This window comes from Lichenostomus cassidix, chromosome 2 (assembly GCF_008360975.1).
Source record: "Lichenostomus cassidix isolate B80296 chromosome 2, HeHo_3.0, whole genome shotgun sequence".
Classification (NCBI taxonomy): Eukaryota; Metazoa; Chordata; class Aves; order Passeriformes; family Meliphagidae; genus Lichenostomus; species Lichenostomus cassidix.
In genome coordinates this window covers 147867987-147887106 of record NC_139482.1, presented here as the reverse complement: position 1 = coordinate 147887106, position 19120 = coordinate 147867987, and the positions used below count along the sequence as shown (strand labels likewise).

The following is a 19120-nucleotide window of genomic DNA, read 5'->3' as shown; positions in this document are numbered from 1 at the left end:
GGACACTGTTAAATCCACACCTCTGGATTCTGGGCACAGGTTTCCTGAAGCTTATAATATCTTCTTATAACTCACAACATTTAAACACTAAAATAAGTAGGTGTATGTTATGTAAAATACTTTTTTTTCCTCCTTCCATTTCGTTGGAACGGGGAATGGTGTTTTACATTTTCTTAGTCAATATCTGATGCCTGTAGTTGCAGAGTCAAACTGGAAACATGACTGGAATTCATGAAAGCTCACAAGCCACGGGGCAAGAAGAGATAAACCCTAAACTTTAAATATTTGGGTAATGTTGCTTATTTATTTATGGAGTAGTAGGCTAGCAGCATTTTAAAATCATGTTTGCATGAAACTGGGGATGTTCTTAAGCTGCTCAGTTTAACAAATAGAGCTCTGGAGTAGTGAGATCCATGAGGCAATGAGCTGTGAAGATAAATGAATACATTTGATCATGATACACTGGGCCTTAAATTAGCATCGTTCCTGCAAGTGGAAGTTTTATATGACAGGACTGAAAAAATTCTTTGCCACAGCCAGTTCTTCTTGGTGTCTGAATACCTCAAGGAATAGATAGGTAACAGCTCTGAAATTTTCTGGTGATGGGAAATTGTTGAACTGGTTCAAAAAAATGAATCTGAAGTTTGAAAAAAAAAAAAAAAGAGTTTAATTAAATACAAGTCATCAGTCAATGGGTATTTAATTTGGATGGATGGAAGGCAGGTTAGCCAGGGGGTTTTGTGAACGGGGATGTGCTTTTTAGGTGAAGTTGCTTAGCCTGTACATGAAGGTGAATTCTCAGAAAAAGGACGTGAAAATTTCTGGAATTTGGGTATCCAGATATGATCTGAACTCATGTTCAACACTTCTTTTCCTTCTGAAGTATCCCCACATAGACCTGAGGATGAGGAGGGCTGTGAGTGTTGCTCACCCTTGTGTGTTTGCAGAGGTTCTTTATGGCACTTCTTGGAGCCCGAAAACTCCATTTGTGATTTACCTGCCCTGAGCTTGTGGCTGGCAGCTTTAGTGCAGAACCAGTTTCATGTCCTTTCTCATGAGCAGAGGTTCTGATTTAATTTATTACATTGTGCTATTTGCAGGATCATAGAACCATTTAGGTTGAAAAAGACATGGAATATCAACCATTAACCCAGCCCTGTCACACCCACAACTAAACCATGTCCCCAAGGGCTACATCCATACTGTGAATGGCTCCAGAGATGGTGATTACACCACTTCCCTGGACAGTCTGTTCCCACTCCCTGACCACCCTTTCAGTGGAGAAATCATCCTAATATCCAATCTAAATCCAATTATTTAAAGTTGTGAACATAATGAAGAGGAGAATTATTAATTCATATTGTGTGTATTATTGCTATGGGAATACAGAATTACTGTTTCTATATGTGTGTACAAATAGCACACTACATGATGCTGAAGGGCAATTATTCTCCTGTCTCATTAGTATTTGTAGGAATTGAATTGAGAAGAGTTAAAAGCTTATTATTTTGTCATGTTGAGTGCCTGTGTGAATTCAAATGCAAGAAGCTTTTTCTCATGTTTCAGCCATTGTAATAATTCATTTTCTCACTCTTGCACAGTTTATCATATTTCTTCTTTCACATCTTTCAATAACAAATTAAAACTTCCCGTGCAATTCAGATCCAGGAAGTTTTTAGGGATTTGTTGCTTTGTAGTTCTGAGGAGAATGCAGAGTGGAGAGCACCTCCAGCTGTTGGATCCACTGCTGTACTTCTTCCTTATCTTTTAAATTATGTATTTCATAGCAGTAGTAGTTTGAAATAGTTGTCCTTACAACTTGTCATCACTCAACAAACCCACTTGGTGAAGCGTGTTGCTTTCATAGTGCATCATCTTTGATCTGCAAGTCAGTCACGTGGATTTTTGTGGAATTTTGGGACTTGCTGCAACTTTAGGATCTCAATAGCAGCTTTATGTTTTCATGAGAGGATAACAGGAGCTGTTAAGGAAAAGCTGTCGAGATTTGTTGCTGTTGCAAGATTTGCAGAGTGAAGTTCTTCAGCACTGGTTCTGTTCTCTCTTACTGAGTGGGGGGTTTTTTGGGGGTTTTTTTTGTTGGTGGGTTTTTTTTTGTTGCTGTTGTTAGTTACTGTGTAAATTGTTTGCTCCAGTGTGGTGAAAGTATTACCTAAAAAACAGCATTCTGCCCACATCCACGTTGGTAAATAAATCAATCAATCCACAACATGTGATGAAGATCTGAAGTGTTTCCTACTGTAGATGGTCATCATCCAGTTTCACTCTTGGTTCTTCTTGCCAGTTCAGCATGATTTTATATCAGTGTTCAGTACAATTGGCACCTACTACTCTATTTACTTCTATTTTCATTTTCACTGTCATTCCCAGGCATTTATCGGTTTTATTTGCATAATTAGATCCACCTACACAATTAAATCCTGTTGACCAGGATGGTTCAAGAGCACAGCCTGCCTTCTCCTAGCTGGAATGCAGGTGCAACCATCTGCTCAGTGTTCTGTGAATTTTCATTATATTTAATAATAGCCAATATTGACACAGATAAGGAACTTTGCAATCAAGTTCTTTGTGGTCGAAATGTTTTTCTTACCAAAATGGAGCTCATTTGTTGAGAATATGAACATAAATTCTTTTTTCTCTTCATGGACTCTGAATAGTCATTCCAGAAAATTAAGATGTATTCATTTGAAAGTCATTTGGGCAGTGTTTTAGTCTATGTTGGCACTGAACTGATCTTTTTGTGATGCCTACCTGCTTCTTTTGCTGTAGGTGAAAAATGACTATATGTTAGAAATAGCAGATCAAGTGGACCAGGAAATTGCTTTGAAACTAGGTTGCCTTGAAATCCGGTAAGCTGATAATTTAATTTATTATTCAACATCCTTCTGACAGAATATATACATTAATTTTGAAACTGCTTAAAGTTCATCAATTTCTGACCAGTAGAGTTGAATAAAACATCATAAGACTTTTTTTTGCTACAAAGCAGTTTGAAGAAAAACTGAATAGACTGTATTGTAACTCATTTCTAGTGATTTTTAAATTAACATTATTTTAAAATTTTAATTAATTACATCTTGATACTGCCTTTTGGGTGAATTCTTCATCTGAATAATTCAAAGGCCTGTAGAGTACATTGAAGTGTGCTTAAAAAAATGCATCTGTGGTGTTATTTAGCAAATAGTCTTGTGATTCTGCATATATAAATCCTACAGCTAAAGAATGTAATTATAGATAAATGCTGCTACCTTTCCTCTCTGTATTTACTCGATTTTTAATGTGCTGTTTTGAAATGATTAAATCTTAAGGATCCTTTTGGGTGTTTTTGGTGTTCTTGTCAACTGTATAGACAGCTGGAAAATAAAGATAAATATATCAGATTAAGAGATCCTTGAGAGAGTTCCCAGCTTTGAAATGCATGTGTTGGGTTTTGCAAATTTATGGAAAATTTCCAGCCTGAAACATTTTGTTTTAGTTATGCTGATGTCTCGCACAGGGAAGATTAGGAAAGAAGTAAAATAGATAAGAAATGAATGACAAATGTAAACTTGTTAACATTGAATAAAAATGTCCTTTGAACAGTAGTTTCCAAATTAAAACAAAACTTAGGCTGATGAAATTTCCCAGGTATCACAGGAGAACCTGGTGGCTTTGTTACAAGTTTTGCTGGTAGCTCCAGAGAAAACAAAAATTCTTTGTGTAACTGCAAGCTCCTTATGCACTCACAAAATCATTGGTGCCTTATTTCAAAACATGTAATGAATATAATAATCCATGATTATGTTGTCAGCGAAGTCCTGCCTTCCTTGGTTCTCAAACTGTGGCTCTTCTGAGCATTTTGATGAGATATTTCTTGCAGTTGAACTCCTAACGCTCTTAGAATGAGCATTGCTAGTCCATTTTCTGTGTGAAAACGATGATCCCAAGCCCTCTCCTAACAAAGCTTTCTTATTTATTCATCAGTTTGTTAATGTGAACATGTCTGGATTGAAGCAGTTTTCATCATTCCCTGCTTCCTCTGGCTCTCCCTGCTCCATGCTCTTACAAAGAAGAGCTGTGTGAGATAGAAAGGAGCTGCTGAAGGGCAGTTAGGTCACCTCTTTTGGTAGCAGCAGTAGTTTAAAGTGGTTCTGCAAATGGAATTAATTTATAAAATAAAAATCTGATCTGTTGAGGCGGAAGAATAACGTACTAAATACTTACCTTTGAATTAATTCTGCCAGTGTTTTCTAATGCTAAGTAGAAGTTTTGATTATGTTGATGTTGCAGTTTTAGGCTGAATTATCCAATAATTGTTGCTTTCAAATATTTTTCCTGACTTCAGGAGATCCTACGGAGAGATGAGAGGCAATGCATTAGAAAAGAAGTCCAACTATGAAGTGTTAGAGTAAGTATTGTGTTCTAGCTTGAGGTCTGAACTGTCCCTTCTCTTCATCAGGAACAATAATTTCAGTTCAATGACAGAACATTTCTGTTGTAGTCTTTCTATTTCATCAAGTCTAAGATGCTTTCATATAAGAAAAGGATGATGAAACCCACTGAGGTGTAGAAGTAGGAAAAGTGCCTTTAACTGGGCCAGTGAAACAGGTTTGGAGTTGTTTAAACTTGATCAGGAGGCTTATTATGATTTCTAGCAATTTTGCTAATGTTTGTGGGGTTTGCCATCCCTGCTTGTAAGGTGATTTTGTTCCTCAGTGTTTTTCTGTGCCCAGTTGCATTCTTCAGCTTTGACTCATCTGTGGTAAAGTTTGAGTTACTTGAAAATGTTTGTGGTGTTGTTTTTTCTTCTGTTTGCTCAGTGTGGGCATTTTCTGACTTGTGACCTTGCAATTAACAAGGTTATTATTTACTTGTGTATCACAGTTGTTAAGACCAAGAAGCATCCTTGCATTGAAATATTTTGGTTACTTACTCATGTTGTACAGGAGATGAATGCAGTTCAAGCAAGCCAAAGTCCTTTAGAAGCTTCAGGAATTGAAAACTGGTTTTATTTGTATTTATATAGTGGATAGAGTTTCAGAAATATATGTACCAATGGTATGCTCATCACTGCTAATTACCCTTGTGAGAAGATGCTGTAAAGTTTTACACAAAATTGGGAGAGAAGGTTGGTGCTGCAGTGGAGTCTCTGTTTTTTTTAATTTTGTTTTTAATAACACATGTGCTGACTTTTAGAGGTGTGAAATGAGAGCATTTGGAAGAGGAAGGTAAGGTTCTATACCACAACAAATAAGTTCACAAGGATTTTTGAGGGATCTATGATTTTAGTAGGTGAAGATAACTTTAATTAATTGGTTATTTGTAGAGTGTTAGGTATTTCTATAATGCCCTTATATTTATGCAGATTTTTTAGAGCTTTGGTTTTGTTTTAATTAGGGCTTTTTTTAAATTTATTTTTTAAGGACTTCACTTTTTTGTCTGTAACCACTAGTAGAAATATCCTGATTGAGGAAACACATCACAAAATGAGAAAGGACTAATAAAGGGGGTGAGCAGATAGCAAGACTAAAAGGGGATATAAAAACAATTTGAAAGTGTGTCATTTATGATTAGTGCAGTTTACATATATTTGTTCCTGTAAGAACTTGAATAAACTGTTTTAAGTTAGTTTTTTGGCCAGTCAGAAGCTACAAGTTTTAGTAATTAGGTTAATGACTTTGGAAACAATGAGTCAAAGGAAAGCAGGGTCATTACAGACAAAATATTAATTAATAATTGGAACAGGTGAGGGTTCCAGAAGGACTCAGTGTGGTGCTGCTTCCAGTTTAACAGTGATTTCTTTATTTCAGCCTCTGTTTTTCAAATAATGACTGCTTTGGTAGGAAATAACAGAATTGCTGCTGTGAAAGACAAAGTGAAGCAAAACCCTGATATGCAGAATGTAACAGCTTAATGCCATGCAGAATTGGACCTGGAGAATTGTGCATTTCAAGAGTTTTTTCTTACTTGAGAAGCAAGATGTGGTTTGTAAGGGATTGAGCTGGGAGAGAGGAAGGATAAAACCACCTTTAAAATGACTATGGTAAAGATAATTGCAAACTGGAAAGGGTCTGCCAAAAGTGCCAGTGATCCCCAAAATGTATTAATTTGATCTTACCTCCTTAATAGCCCATAAATGTTTACTGCACAAGTAATATTTATTGCTCAAGTGAGGCTTTTTGGTTTTTTTTTTTTCGGGGTGGGGGGGATTGCTAGTTTTAGTACATCATGAGGCACTTAACCAGCTGAGAGCAATTTTTAAATGGCCCTTTTTTGCACTGGGTGTGATTGCTCCTCCTTTGTCAGATGTCTATTTGATGTATATTTGTCTCTGATCAGATTGTCATACAATAACAGATCTGGATGGGAAATGGTGGGTAGGATCAAACTGTTAAGTAGCCTTTAATAGTTAGGCCTTCATGAAATGAAAGAGGAATTTTTTTCATAATAAATGTGAAGCCTGTTAGCCTAGAAAAAGGGATAATTACAAGTACAGAAATGGGAGCTATAGGAGGGAACAGGTGCAGCCACAATTTGGTAAAATGCATGTTAAAGTCTATTATGTTAATCTAACATTGCTTTTTTTGTTGTAACTTGAATTGAGGTGAAAAATACATGATATATGCTGCCTAAAGCTGCTTATCATTTTTAGACAAACAGTATCACCTATCTGTAGTTGGTGTTTTATTAATCCTGTCGAAGTTTATACATTACAAAAATTGAATTGAGATTTAAGCCCAACAAGTAGGCTGGAGTAGGTGAGGTTAAATACAAAAGTGTTAGTAGAACTGTATGAACCAGGATCACAGTGCTTGTTATCTATGTTGGCAATTAGAAACCAGATGTCTGAGTTCTTCATCCAGAGCCCTGAGCTGGTGTCTCCCTTGCTGGCAATTCCATCCCCACACAGCTCAGCTGGGAAGGAGTTTGTAGGGCTGTGTGTGTAAAACTGTTCGTATGTTGCAATTTCCAGTGCTTATTCTCTTATTTATGGGTATCTCTAAGTTGTTGTTGGCCAGAGCATTAAATCTGTGTGGTTCTTTCCTTAAATTCTCCTCCAATAAATAAATTTGCCATCTCAGCTGAACACAGGAATTGCTTTATTAAAAAGTTTTGTTAAGAGTTGTGGTCTGTTGTACTCTGCATAATAATTTTTTCTCAGTTTGTTGCACCCAGATCTGTACAAAAGGCTGCTCTACAACTTGTCCTAGTAATGAATCAAATGAGGTTTTGGCAGCTCTGTGCTGCAGGACTGTTAAGATGAGGAATACCAAGGTGATGGAAGGTGCTTCATTTCAGAATGAAGCACTCTCTCTCAAATGCTTAATGTTAAACTAATACATCCCCGTCAAAATGTCTTTGCATATTATTTAGATGGTAATAGTGTGTTAGATTCATTTAACTGTGTGGGATGATAAACCAAGTATCATTTGCATTTGAGAAGAAATGCATGGAAGGAATTAACATTTATGAAAGTTTTATAATCCTGCAGCTTACTGTCATTGCACAGATGCCAGTGCTCATCCTGCACATGAACATTTTGCTCCTCCTGGTTGAGGATGTTTTTAGTATGAAATTGTATTGTACTCATCTTCAGAGAGCTTTAAAAATACCCTGGTTTATTCTTTTGAGGGAGCTTTTTATATTGACTTTACTGTTGCCTTTGTTCTTCTGCCGTTAGGTAGCAGTAAATAAATCCTGAATATCCCTGCTGGCTAACAGCTTTTCTTTGCCAAATGTAAGAATTCCAGATGTATTTCTGTGTATGTTCAAAGCATGCAGCCACTGAAAGTTTGCTTTCATACTTGTTCCAGAAGCAGATAAGAATGTTTGAAAGAGATGGTAACATCCTAAATTTAAAGGAAAAAGGTCCATAACGCCTTTGAGATATAAATATTTTCCCTATTTATACTCTTCTCCTAGTTTTTCCTTTTTTTACATGCAAGCTTTTTGCACTTGGTTGTACAGTGGTGTCTTCTGCACTAACATATCACTGGCAACTTCTCAAGCACCTTATTTGTAGCTAATGTTCAGCTGTACTGACACAAATACATGTCAGACATAAGCTATGTGCAGCACATCAGAGCCATAGAAGTATTTAATGGCTCTGGTTTTCAAACCAGGGCTACAACTCAATTTGTAAGTGTGAATGTGAGCTTGATTAATTCAGTTTACAAAATCTGAGCTCACAGTCACCTGATTTACAGTTGGAAAAAGTGAGATTCCTTGCAAGAAAACGCTGGTGATTTTAACACTGGATGCTCAATATGAGGAAAAAATGGCAGTAAAAATTCAAACAAGCATTTAATTAGAATGTTTCAAAGGGTAAAACAGTAGGAGAATTGCACTCAGCATGCTTAGTGAGGTGATACCCTGAGTATTCCTTTATGGATTCCTGGATTCCTGGATTCCTTAGGCCAAGTTGGGGCTCTGAGTAACCTGGTCTAGTGGAAGGTGTGCCTGCCTATGGCAACTGCATGGTCATTAAGGTCTCTTCTGACCCAAACCATTCTAAAATCCTCTATTTTTTCTCCTATTTCATTCTAACAGAGGTTTATCAGGGTTTTTTACTTTCATGTTGTTCCCTTCTCACCTGACTACAAGCTCTAATAATATTTTTTCTATATTCTTAAGATTATTAAAACATGTACAAAGAACAGTTTTTATTCTCGAAACTCCTCTGTGCCCAAGCCAGCATTTCAAATAACAGGCTTTCCACACAGGTCCTGTTTACATGCAGTGTCCTTTGGGGTTTAAACTAGAAGATGCTGCTGTCCCCCATTTGATGTGGAGTGGCTGTAGTTAGTTTTAATGGTACTGTGTTTGTTCCTCTGAGATTGTCAAGGACCTTGCTAGGAAAATGGTTTAGTAATTGTATATGCTAGTTAAAAAAACAAACAAAAAACAGACCCAAAACACCACCCTGAAAAAGAGAAACATGATACTGCCCAATGTTTTTGATATTAAAGCTGTGTGTTATTTTTTCTTTCAGGAAAGATGTTGGTTTGAGACGGTTTTTCCCGAAGAGTTTACTAGATTCAGTGAAGGTAATTACAGTTCCGGTCAATCGTATACTACTGTAAAGAAAAAAGTGTCAGAAATCTGAAAATTGCATTATAGTTATCACTGTACATCCTAAGGGAATTGCTGTGCAGTTTTGCTTTGTGAAAAAACATCCAAGCTGTCTATCGGATTGGTGAGATCTAAATCCCAGTAATGCAGCTGGCAGGACAAGGATAACAGTGATTCTCATGGCCTTGCTGAGCTGCTCTGAGAGGGGCACAGCTCTGCCTCTCAAACCTTGGGGATAAGAGTGCAAAACAAGTCCTTGGAGCCTCTTGTAGCAAATAACTTTTTTTCCCCTTCCCTAAAAGAAAAACGGGACTTCTGGAGAAGGAGGGAAGGGATATGTAAGAAAAAAACCATATTTTGCTGAGAACTTGATAACCATGTTCTGCCTTCCTTGCTCAAGATTGTGTCCAGCTTATTCAAGGAAGATTTCCAGTAATTTCTACTTATGTTAATCCTAGCTAAGACTATAAACATTACTTGAATCTCACTCCCATTGAAGTCCGTATGTTCTCAGAGTAAAAAATGCAAATTTTTCTCAACATGTGTTGAAAAAGGGGATTAAGAATGGTCACTGAGTATTTTACATTTATAGGCGCCTTGATATGAATGTCCTGGTAGAATATCTCTTACATTTCATACATGAAAGTATAAATCACAGATTGGTATTTTGGAGCTGGATTTGGTAAGCAGTGGAGCTTTATAGAAAGAACAGAATTCAACTTCAGATTTGGAAAGTATCTGCATTGTGATTTAAATGGGTAAACACAAAAGGTCTGTCATGACAGGGTTTTGTTTCAAAAGACTTTTGTAAATCAGAAGCTAATGAAGTCAAGTGGATTTAAGTAATCCCCTCTGCATTTTAATTTAGGCAATTATCTGAAACTGTATTCTCTGCTAACGGGAAAATTTGTGGTAAAAGGCTCCAGACGTGAAAGTATGAATAACTGTCTCAAAAATTATATTATGGAGCCAGAAAACTGACTGACCAAGAAATTTAGAAATCCTGAAGTGGGGAGGATAGCAGAAAGAAGTAGCGAGAATTTGCCAGAAGGTGAAGCTGAGTGGAACCTTGCAAAGACATGAAAAAGAATCATTGGGCATATGAAGAGGTAAAACAAGGGGAGGAAAAGTGTGTCTGCTTTTTAATGAAAATGAAATCCCTATTCAAAGTAATACCGGGTTGGTCTGAATTCTTGAATTACTCTTCCACTTTATGAAGACCAGTGAATTTGAACTGGCAGGCAAAGGAGAGTTCCCGATAGCCATGCAATATAAAATTAATTATTTCTCTCAATTCCACCTGCCTTGAGCAAACACAGAGAGGAAAAAACAGTTCTTAGACATGCTTTTAGGAGCAAGTTTTCAGTTCATTTTGCTTGAAGTTACCATTTGCAGATATTCCTGAGAGATGCTTTGTTATGGGAGATTTGTGGTTTTGGGAGCTGTTCAGCCTGGGGGAGAGGAAGGCTCTGGGGAGACTTGAGAGCTCCTTCCAGTGCCTAAAGGGGCTAAAAGAGAGCAGGAGAGGGACTTTGGACAAAGGATGGAGTGACAGAACACAGGGAATGGCTTCACACTGATAGAGAGTGGGGTGGGATATTAGGAAGGAATTCTTCACTGTGAAGGAGGAGGTCCTGGCACAGGTTGTCCAGAGAAGCTGTGGCTGCCCCATCCTTGGAAATGTTCAAAGCCAGGTTGGACAAAGCTTGGAGCAGCCTGGGATAGTGGAAGTTGTCCCTGCCCATGGCAGGGGCGCGGAATGAGATGATCTTTAAGGTCCCTTGCACTCCAAAGCAGCTGATGACTCTGATGGACTTTCTATATTTACACCTTGCTCATGATCTTAAGGTGACTAATTCTTCTTGGTGGACTGAAAGGAGCCAGATAACAAAAGCCAGTATTCCTGGCAGTAAAAGTGATCCTGGAATTGGTCAGGAAAATAAACCATGGGCAGAATAAAGTATCTTTCATTAGCTGAGTGCCTCAAATACTTGGACAATTTGAGCTGGCAGATTTTTTTTATTTTGTATTGTCTTGCTCCTGGTATTTGCCAGGTGATAAGCTAAGGCTGAGGCTTGCAGTTCCCTTGAAGTTGATTTTCTCAGTAAAAATAAAGATAAAAGGGAGGTCCAGTGGAGGTGTCTGAGTCCTAACAAAGCCTGAGGCAGCTCTGGGTGCTCGAGGGGGGTTTCCTGACTGCCAGGTGCTTTCTTACCCTGTGCAGCTCTGCAGCCTCCTCAGTGATCCACCTGGCAGTTTTTTCTGCTAAATTGACACAACAATTTGTAATTACGCCAAAGTCCAATTTCTTTGTTAACTTTACGGCATAGTATATGCTGAGAGGGTTTTTTTTCAACCTACATATTCATCATTGCAAAACTGATCATTTTGGGTGTGAATATGCAACACCCTTGGATCATTGCTACTGGAATAACTCCTCCTGAACACACCACATAAATATTTCTGGCTGTTTTGACTTCTGAATGTTCTGTAAAGGCTTTCTAAAAATGAGTGTCTAATCTGGCTGGAAGTGCTAACGACTAAAGGAAGTTGGTTATTTGTGTGGTGCCTGGGGCTGTTAACAGGCAACAGGGAAGAATGAAGAGTTTTACTGCTGTTAAAATGGGACATTCAGATATGTTTGGATGGAGGAACAATGGCAATTCCTGTCTTAATCTTGACATATTGCAAAGATAAGCGTGGTTTTGCTTTCTATCATTATTGTTGGTTGGAAGATGTATTAGAAATGGGTATTTCTAAAGGGTTTTTAAGCCCATTCAGTCACTTTTGGTAGATGTTTTTATTCACAATCCTTGATGACTTGTTCAATTTGGGGGCATCTTAGAGATACTGATTCTCAGATCCTGTTTTTATTTTCATATGAGTGGCTGCCTCTTCAGGGATTGTACATTACATAGAGAGATACTTCACTTTTTTAAAGTCTTAGTTTAGCTATCCTTTTTGCTGCTCTGAGTTGGTTATTTCTACCCTAACTGAAAACAGTTAATAAAATGTTAGACAACATAGTTAATGTAGTTAAATTTCAATATATGTCTTACTTTTCACATTCAGTCAACTATTTAAATTTTATCTTTTTATATTGAAGCTTTTTTGCATATTACCAGACTGAAAGAATTCACTTTATTGTGGATTGTCTAAGTTACTGTGTGTAGAGATTAAGATACAGCTACAGCTGGCTTGTTATTACTGGGTAAGAGAGAAAATGATAATTTAGTTTAAAACCTCATATGGAGGTAGAAATTGCTGTATTTTTGTATTGACACAGTTCAGAAGTTGGGAGAAATGAGGAACCTAGAACAAATATTCCTGGAAGGGTTAACATGTGGTCATTTATTATAATTTATTCAAAACATTCTTCGTTAGATATCCTCTCTATGATACAGTAGAAATAATTTTGATCCTAAGCAGAAGTTAAAAGGCAGAACTGCTGCTTTTTTGAAGCTTCTTTTTTTTTTCCTTGATAATTGTCTGTATCTCATTGATAAAGACACTGTTAGTGCTACTAAGTGACTAAAACTCTTAAAATGTCTCAGTGATTAGATTAAAAATAATTTTTCTCTTAATATTTTAATTCACAGGCCAAAACACTACGGAAATTAATCCAACAAACATTTCGACAATTTGCCAACCTCAATAGAGAAGAAAGTATTTTGAAGTTCTTTGAGATCCTCTCTCCAGTGTACAGATTTGACAAGGAATGCTTCAAGTGTGCTCTTGGTGTAAGTTGAGGAATGTGACAATCACCAGAATACATTCTGGAGTTACCAGTCTAATTGCTTTTGCTTAGTTCTGCAATAATTTTTTGCCTAGTTCCTGTTTTCATATAAATGATTGGATTTCATTTAGAACAAAAAGTAGTTATTGATTTTATTCAGAACTTTCTCCATTGAATATTAAAAAACAAAGCATCATTCATTAGTTGGGTAAGAATTTTATGTAAAATGAAATGCTTTTATTGGTGTTTTGTTTGTGAAAGTCAAGCAGTCTTTCAGCTGTTTCCGTGAGAACATGAGACTTCTCAACTACTGTTTATAATTTTTCCTCTAATGCCTGTTAATCTCTACCTATTTCAAGTAAATTTTGAGGAAGGGTACTAAGTCTGGAAGGTTTGTGAAAATGAAGACTCCAGTAAAAATTAGAATTTGAATATCAATGTCCATGAAAAGAGGAAATACAGGAAATCCATAGTTCTCATGAAGGCCTAAGATAAAACACATGGAAATGCAGTTTGAGTAGCAGAGATCCTCAGGAAACCAGTCACGGGGGGTTTTGCCACTGACAAAATTACTTGATTTTAATATAATTTAAAATTTTTTGAAGAGTTGAAAAGCTTCTAGATATCAGTTACTATAACCTGTAATGATGATGTTGGAGAATTGTGTTCAGTAACAAGGCCTTGTCTTACTATTGAAATTTTACGCTGTCTTTCTCCTTTGACTCTCAAGTCAAGCTGGATTATTTCAGTGGAACTGGCAATTGGCCCAGAAGAAGGAATCAGTTACCTGACAGACAAGGGTGCAAATGTAAGTCTACTTCTGGTTTTGTGGGCTTTTTTCTGAGTCACTGTTTTAATAATCATGACCTGTTGTGAACTGGATGTCACAGAAAGGGGAGTGACCAGTCTGATCTCTGGGTTAAACACAGCAGAGCTGGGAGCTCAGCATGTACAGTTCTTAGTCAGGTATTAATTTGTAATTTGGGATCAGAGGAAAGGCACTGGTGTTAGGGACAGAGGTAGTGTCAAGCTTAGCACTGAATTTATTGGCTTTTCTGCACAGTGCAGTGCTCACCTGCAGACACTGAAGCATTGGTGGGGACTTTCTAACAATGAAAGGTGAATTATTGAGTTGTTCTCTTTGTTAGAAATGTGTAAATGCAGAGCTTGTTTAATCAGTTGTTGTGCACATTTGTGCAGGCATTGCTTACTGGCTTTCTTCATACCCTTCTCAGTCTTTTCCTTACCTGATCCTGACTGTATTTCAGTGTTTCCTGTGCACCTCCATGGTGCAAGGGAGCTCTGTCCAGACAGATCCTTCAGCAAAATGTTTGGGACCTTTACAATCACAACTTAATCTGAACCCATGTCCAGCTTTCTATTGAAATGAATTCAAAAGTAGTGAAAAGATTGGAAGATCAGGAATAAATAGAGCTAAGAACATCCCTTTTCCAGCAGTCTGGAGGGATGTTGGGAATGTGTGAGTGTGGGTTCTGTGCAGATTTTACCTGTTGAGTTTTCTGTGGTGACATCCAAGGGGTTTTCTCACTTCAGTCCTGCCTGGTGTTACTCAACAGTGACCTCTGTGGGCACAGTGCAGTTGGATTCCTTTTTTTCCCAGATACTCTGTGTGTTGTTAGCCAGTAGTGATGAAACCCCAGAAAGAAACAGAGAACAGATTTCTGCACGTGTAGTTTGGAGATCAAAGCCTCCCTGTGCTTTTGCAACACCAGGTATAAAGGCAGACTATTTTGCTCTAATTTTGATATTTTTTTCCTAATTTTTGCATTGTCTCTCTGTAGCCAACTCATTTAGCAGACTTCAATCAAGTGCAAACCATTCAGTATTCAAACAGTGAAGACAAGGACAGAAAAGGGATGTTGCAACTCAAGATAGCAGGTGCACCTGAGGTATGTTACTGACAGTGGTGATAAACTTGCTACTAACTTTGGTTATTCCTTGCAAGGAGTGGAGCTTAGTATCCTCTTGATGTGGATATTCTCTGTATTGTACTTTCTGTTCTGGGTTTGTTTTTAAAATAGATTTAGAGTTCATTACATGTTTTAGGTTTTGCAGCTGGTGCTTGTAGACTTTACTATTCGTAAGAGAAGCTTAATAGAAAAAAAGTAGCTCTTAAATGCGGTTTAATAGCAGCCTGCATGTGCATATGTACTGCATCCTAGAGAGAAAACTGAGCAATTTCACTTCTGTGTAAAGGGGAAATGTGAAAGAAAGAAAATTTGTTCCCTCATATTACATGGAGGCAGTGCTGGAAGTGAAATAAAATCTTTTCCTTGGTCCAATGCACCAGAAAACAGTCACTGTGGTAGAGGAGGATTGAGGGAGGTTGGCAGATCTGTGCAGAGGATGATGAATGTTAGTGGTGTTAAAATTAATAGCCTTGCCTGTATGTCTCGCATCTCTTTTTCCAGTGTACTTTTTTTTTTTTTTTAATCATTTTTGAAATCAGTATGGGTTGTTTTTAGGCAAAGAATAGATTGCTGCAGAGGTGGGAAAAAAGATGCCACCTGTAAGAGCTTTAATTCTTCTTCAGAATTGTCTTAATTATAACCCTGAAAGTCATAGCAGTTGTATTCAACAGTGGTCTACACTTCATAAGCCCATAGTAACACTACATTTAGGTGGAGGGTTTTACCAGCTGTGCTTTCTGAACCTCCTGTTTGAAATTTGCTGCATAAAAACTAAAGCAAGAACCTCTCTGGTGGCTCCCTGCTCACCCACATTTTTCTGTTTACGCTCTGCCTGCGTTTGTAAAGTTCTGATGCAATGACACAGCTGTTCCACTCCGTGTTTGCAGCTACAATAATTCCTCTTTGTTGGTGCCTTGTTTTTTTCCCTCTGTAGCCTCTGACAGTGACAGCACCATCCTTAACCATTGCAGAGAACATGGCTGACCTGATCGACGGCTACTGCCGGCTGGTGAACGGAGCCACGCAGTCCTTCATCATCAGGCCTCAGAAAGGTAAGGACACCTTCATCCCCACAGCTGTCACTACTCAGCTTATTTTCCATTTGAATGGAAGACACGAGGTAGCAGCAAAGCCCTCACTTGGAGGGTTTTTCTTTCAGGCAGGAGCCATGAGAAACACTGATGCTAAATTGTCACTCCGTAAAAAATTGCTTAGTGGCTGAGAATTAAGACTGGTTTTAGTGATCACTGCTTTACACTAATTCCAGTCTTAAATAGCAGAAGTAGATTCTAATTATTAATAAAGGCACTTCTAACAAGGGTGTGTTATCTTAAAATGTGATTCCCTCATATACAAGTGGAAATTCAGAGAGATGCGTTTGGATAAGATTCTGACAAGTGATAAATGTTAGTTTCTGCCTTTCTCCTAGACACTCAAAACATCTCCCTTTAAAAAATAAAAACCTTAAGAGGTATCATGGGTTCCTCTCATAAAATAGAACTAAAGCAGAGATACTTTTTATAGTGTCCATCAGTTGTTTTTGTAGCATCTCACAACCTGGAAGCAGTGAGATGAGGTTGCAGGTACATCTAGTTTTAGAGAGGATTTAATTAAATTTCATTAGAATTTTTTCCAGTTGCAACAGCTTTAATTATTGATAAACATCCAAGTAAAGCATCTTAAGAATGAAATTTTCTTCTTCCCTATTGTTCTCATCTTTACTCATGGAAATTCATCCAACTTTCCTGCTTTCTAAAACAATAAACTATTTCCTTCTTCCCTATTTGTAATACAAGAAATTACACAAACTATCCCAGCATCTCTCATGTGAAACTGAGTCCCATTTTAGCCACATTCTTGCTCTTTTTGTGCCACAGGTTTTCTCTGGGGTGTTGTTAACATAATTCAGGTTTTTTCCAAGTCCATCTATAACGTCCTGCCTGTGCATGGCTCAAAACCCCCCAAACTTAAACTTGGTCATTCAGAAATCAAAACATGTTATCATAGGGTGTTAGATACTTTCACAGCTCATGGTAATGGTTCACATTATTCTTAAATTTGCATGGGGTTTTTTGGTATTTCTGACCCTTAGTGTGTTTGAGTGACCTTTAACTCCAACACAAGCAGCTTTGTTAGAATTTGTGTTAGCTGTGCAGCCTTATCTCCATATAAATGGGAATCTTCCCTCAACACAAACTCATCTCTCCAAGCCAACCTGGTGCAGAATTCAGGGATGATGAATCATTGGTCCCAAAATCTGACACCAAAAGGATAAGTTAGCATCGGGGGTAATGACAGTTTATTGTTCTAAAAATAAACCAGGCATCACAATCCAAGATCTTCATTTCATTAGACCAGTCTGTGCCTGTGAGTGTTTGTCTTTTGTGCCTCTTCTTTTCTGAGAAATCATGATTTCGGGTTTGCTACAGTTTGCTCCTTATTATTCACTCCCAAGACTTTCCTTCTACTATGAGTGGATTGGCTGCTTTTCAGCCTCAACTGTGATAGCCAGAGTTGATCTTTTAAAACTTTTTCATGTCTTTACCCATGACCTCTTCCCTGAATTATTGGAAAGCTCTGACTCTCTGCTTTTCATTTAGGGGCATTGTGGACATTGTCCAGCTCTTGCCACTTCCACATTGGTGGTTGTGCCATCAAAACTGACCCGTTCTATTTGCAATTTTTCTTTCTAATTCTTGTCTTTCTCTGACCTGACTTTCTTATCAGCAGCTTTTACATCTTCTAGGCTCACTGAGCTCTCTGAGGAGCAATATCTGATTTCCCTGTGCCTTGCACTGAGGTTTGCTGGTAGGTGTGACTGCAGGGTAAATCAATGCATTTAATTCAGGGTGTTTGTTTGTGTGCTATTCTTGTAACACAGAATTTTAACATGGAGCAAATGAGCAGTGATTGAACAGGAACATCAGGTAGCACTTTGGGAACTCTCCTTTTTATGCATGCATGAAGACAACCCCTCCAGTTAAAATAAATTCTGGGTTTCTTTTGTCTGAGGGGTTTTTTTTTGTTTGGTTTTTTTTAAGTTCGTAGCAACACTCAACATATTCATTAAACATTTCATAGGAGAGCTGTCCCCATCATGATCTGCATTCCCACATCCCTCCCACAGTGAGCTTTGATTGTATAAGACACATCAAAAACAAATCATGTAGCAGCTCTTGATCCCACAGATGTATTTGATCCCCTTTTTGAGCTTTCCCATCCTGTCTTTGTTGTAAATTTACATTTATTGCAAGTCTCCTCATAAATTGTCCTTCTTAATTACTAACAGAGCTTGTTTTTGTAATATCTGTCTTGCTATCCAGTAATGATCCAATAACTCTTAATTTGGGGAGAGCACTTGGACAGTATTTGGCATTTTTCCATTCAGTTTGTTTTATTTTTCATAAATATTTTGATATACAGGTGCCTTTAGACCAATGTGGAAACTTCACATTTAATATTTGTTTTTCCATTATCACCCTTAACTCTTACAGGCCAAGAGCACAAATGAAAAAAAACTCATGAAAAGTTGAACTGATTCTCAGCTTTTAGATTATGGAGTGTTTATTACTCTCTACAACTACTTGAAAGGAGATTAGTCTCCTTTCCCAGGTTACAAGCTATAGGACAAGAGCAAACAGCCCCACGCTGCTCCAGGAGGTTTAAATAAGATGTTGGGACAAATTTCTTCACCAAAAGGGTGGTTAGGCACTGAAACAGGCTGCCCAGAGAAGTGTTCAAAAATACAAACCTAAATAGTTCCTGGAGTTTTCACCCAGATTAACCGTGGCCATCATTTTCATTTTAATGGAATGGCAATGTGTTCTCATTCTTAGGTCAGTGTTACCTCTTCGACTAGTTTGACCCCTCACTGATTTTGCTTTCACAATAATTTAAGAGGTGAGGACAATTTACATTCCCCTGCACCCCCAGCCTGGCTGAGAACCTGGCTGGGACCACTGGAGCTGCCTGGGACCTGCTGTGTCCAGCATGGAACTCTCCTCAGAGTGAGAACCCCACTACAGCCATGGATACCCCAATTCTTAAAAAAAAATGTAGAAATAGGCAAAAATGTTGTGGGTTTCAACTTGTGAAAAACAACATATGCCTGAATTGGGATGCTGTTAGTAAGAAGTTTTGACTTCAGACCTGCAGGGGTACTAATGAATATTTGGTATTTTATTTGGGATATAAACTGTAAAAGGATGAGCACCAACTTGGGCACCAGTGCCTGAAGTGAGCAGTTTGTATCCAGAGAGCATGTAGACATCTGTAAGATCAGAAGTTCCATGCAGATTTTTTTTTCTTAAACTGTATCCAGTGAAAGGGGAGGCACAGAATCACAGAAGGATCATTGAACAGTTCAGGTTTGCTGATACCTTTA

General features: G+C 37.8%; 1 protein-coding gene across 10 annotated transcripts in view; it reads left to right on the top strand.

Moving 5' to 3' along the window:
• Positions 1–19120, top strand: part of PTK2 (protein tyrosine kinase 2) — a 189474-nt gene that overhangs the window by 110622 nt on the left and 59732 nt on the right. For all 10 annotated transcript variants that reach the window (XM_085053659.1, XM_085053658.1, XM_085053655.1 and 7 more), the window contains 7 exons: positions 2788–2867; positions 4343–4405; positions 8990–9044; positions 12669–12809; positions 13536–13613; positions 14608–14715; positions 15671–15788. In XM_085053659.1, coding sequence (XP_084909785.1) covers positions 2788–2867; positions 4343–4405; positions 8990–9044; positions 12669–12809; positions 13536–13613; positions 14608–14715; positions 15671–15788 — 643 coding nt within the window. The remainder of the gene's footprint in view (positions 1–2787; positions 2868–4342; positions 4406–8989; positions 9045–12668; positions 12810–13535; positions 13614–14607; positions 14716–15670; positions 15789–19120) is intronic.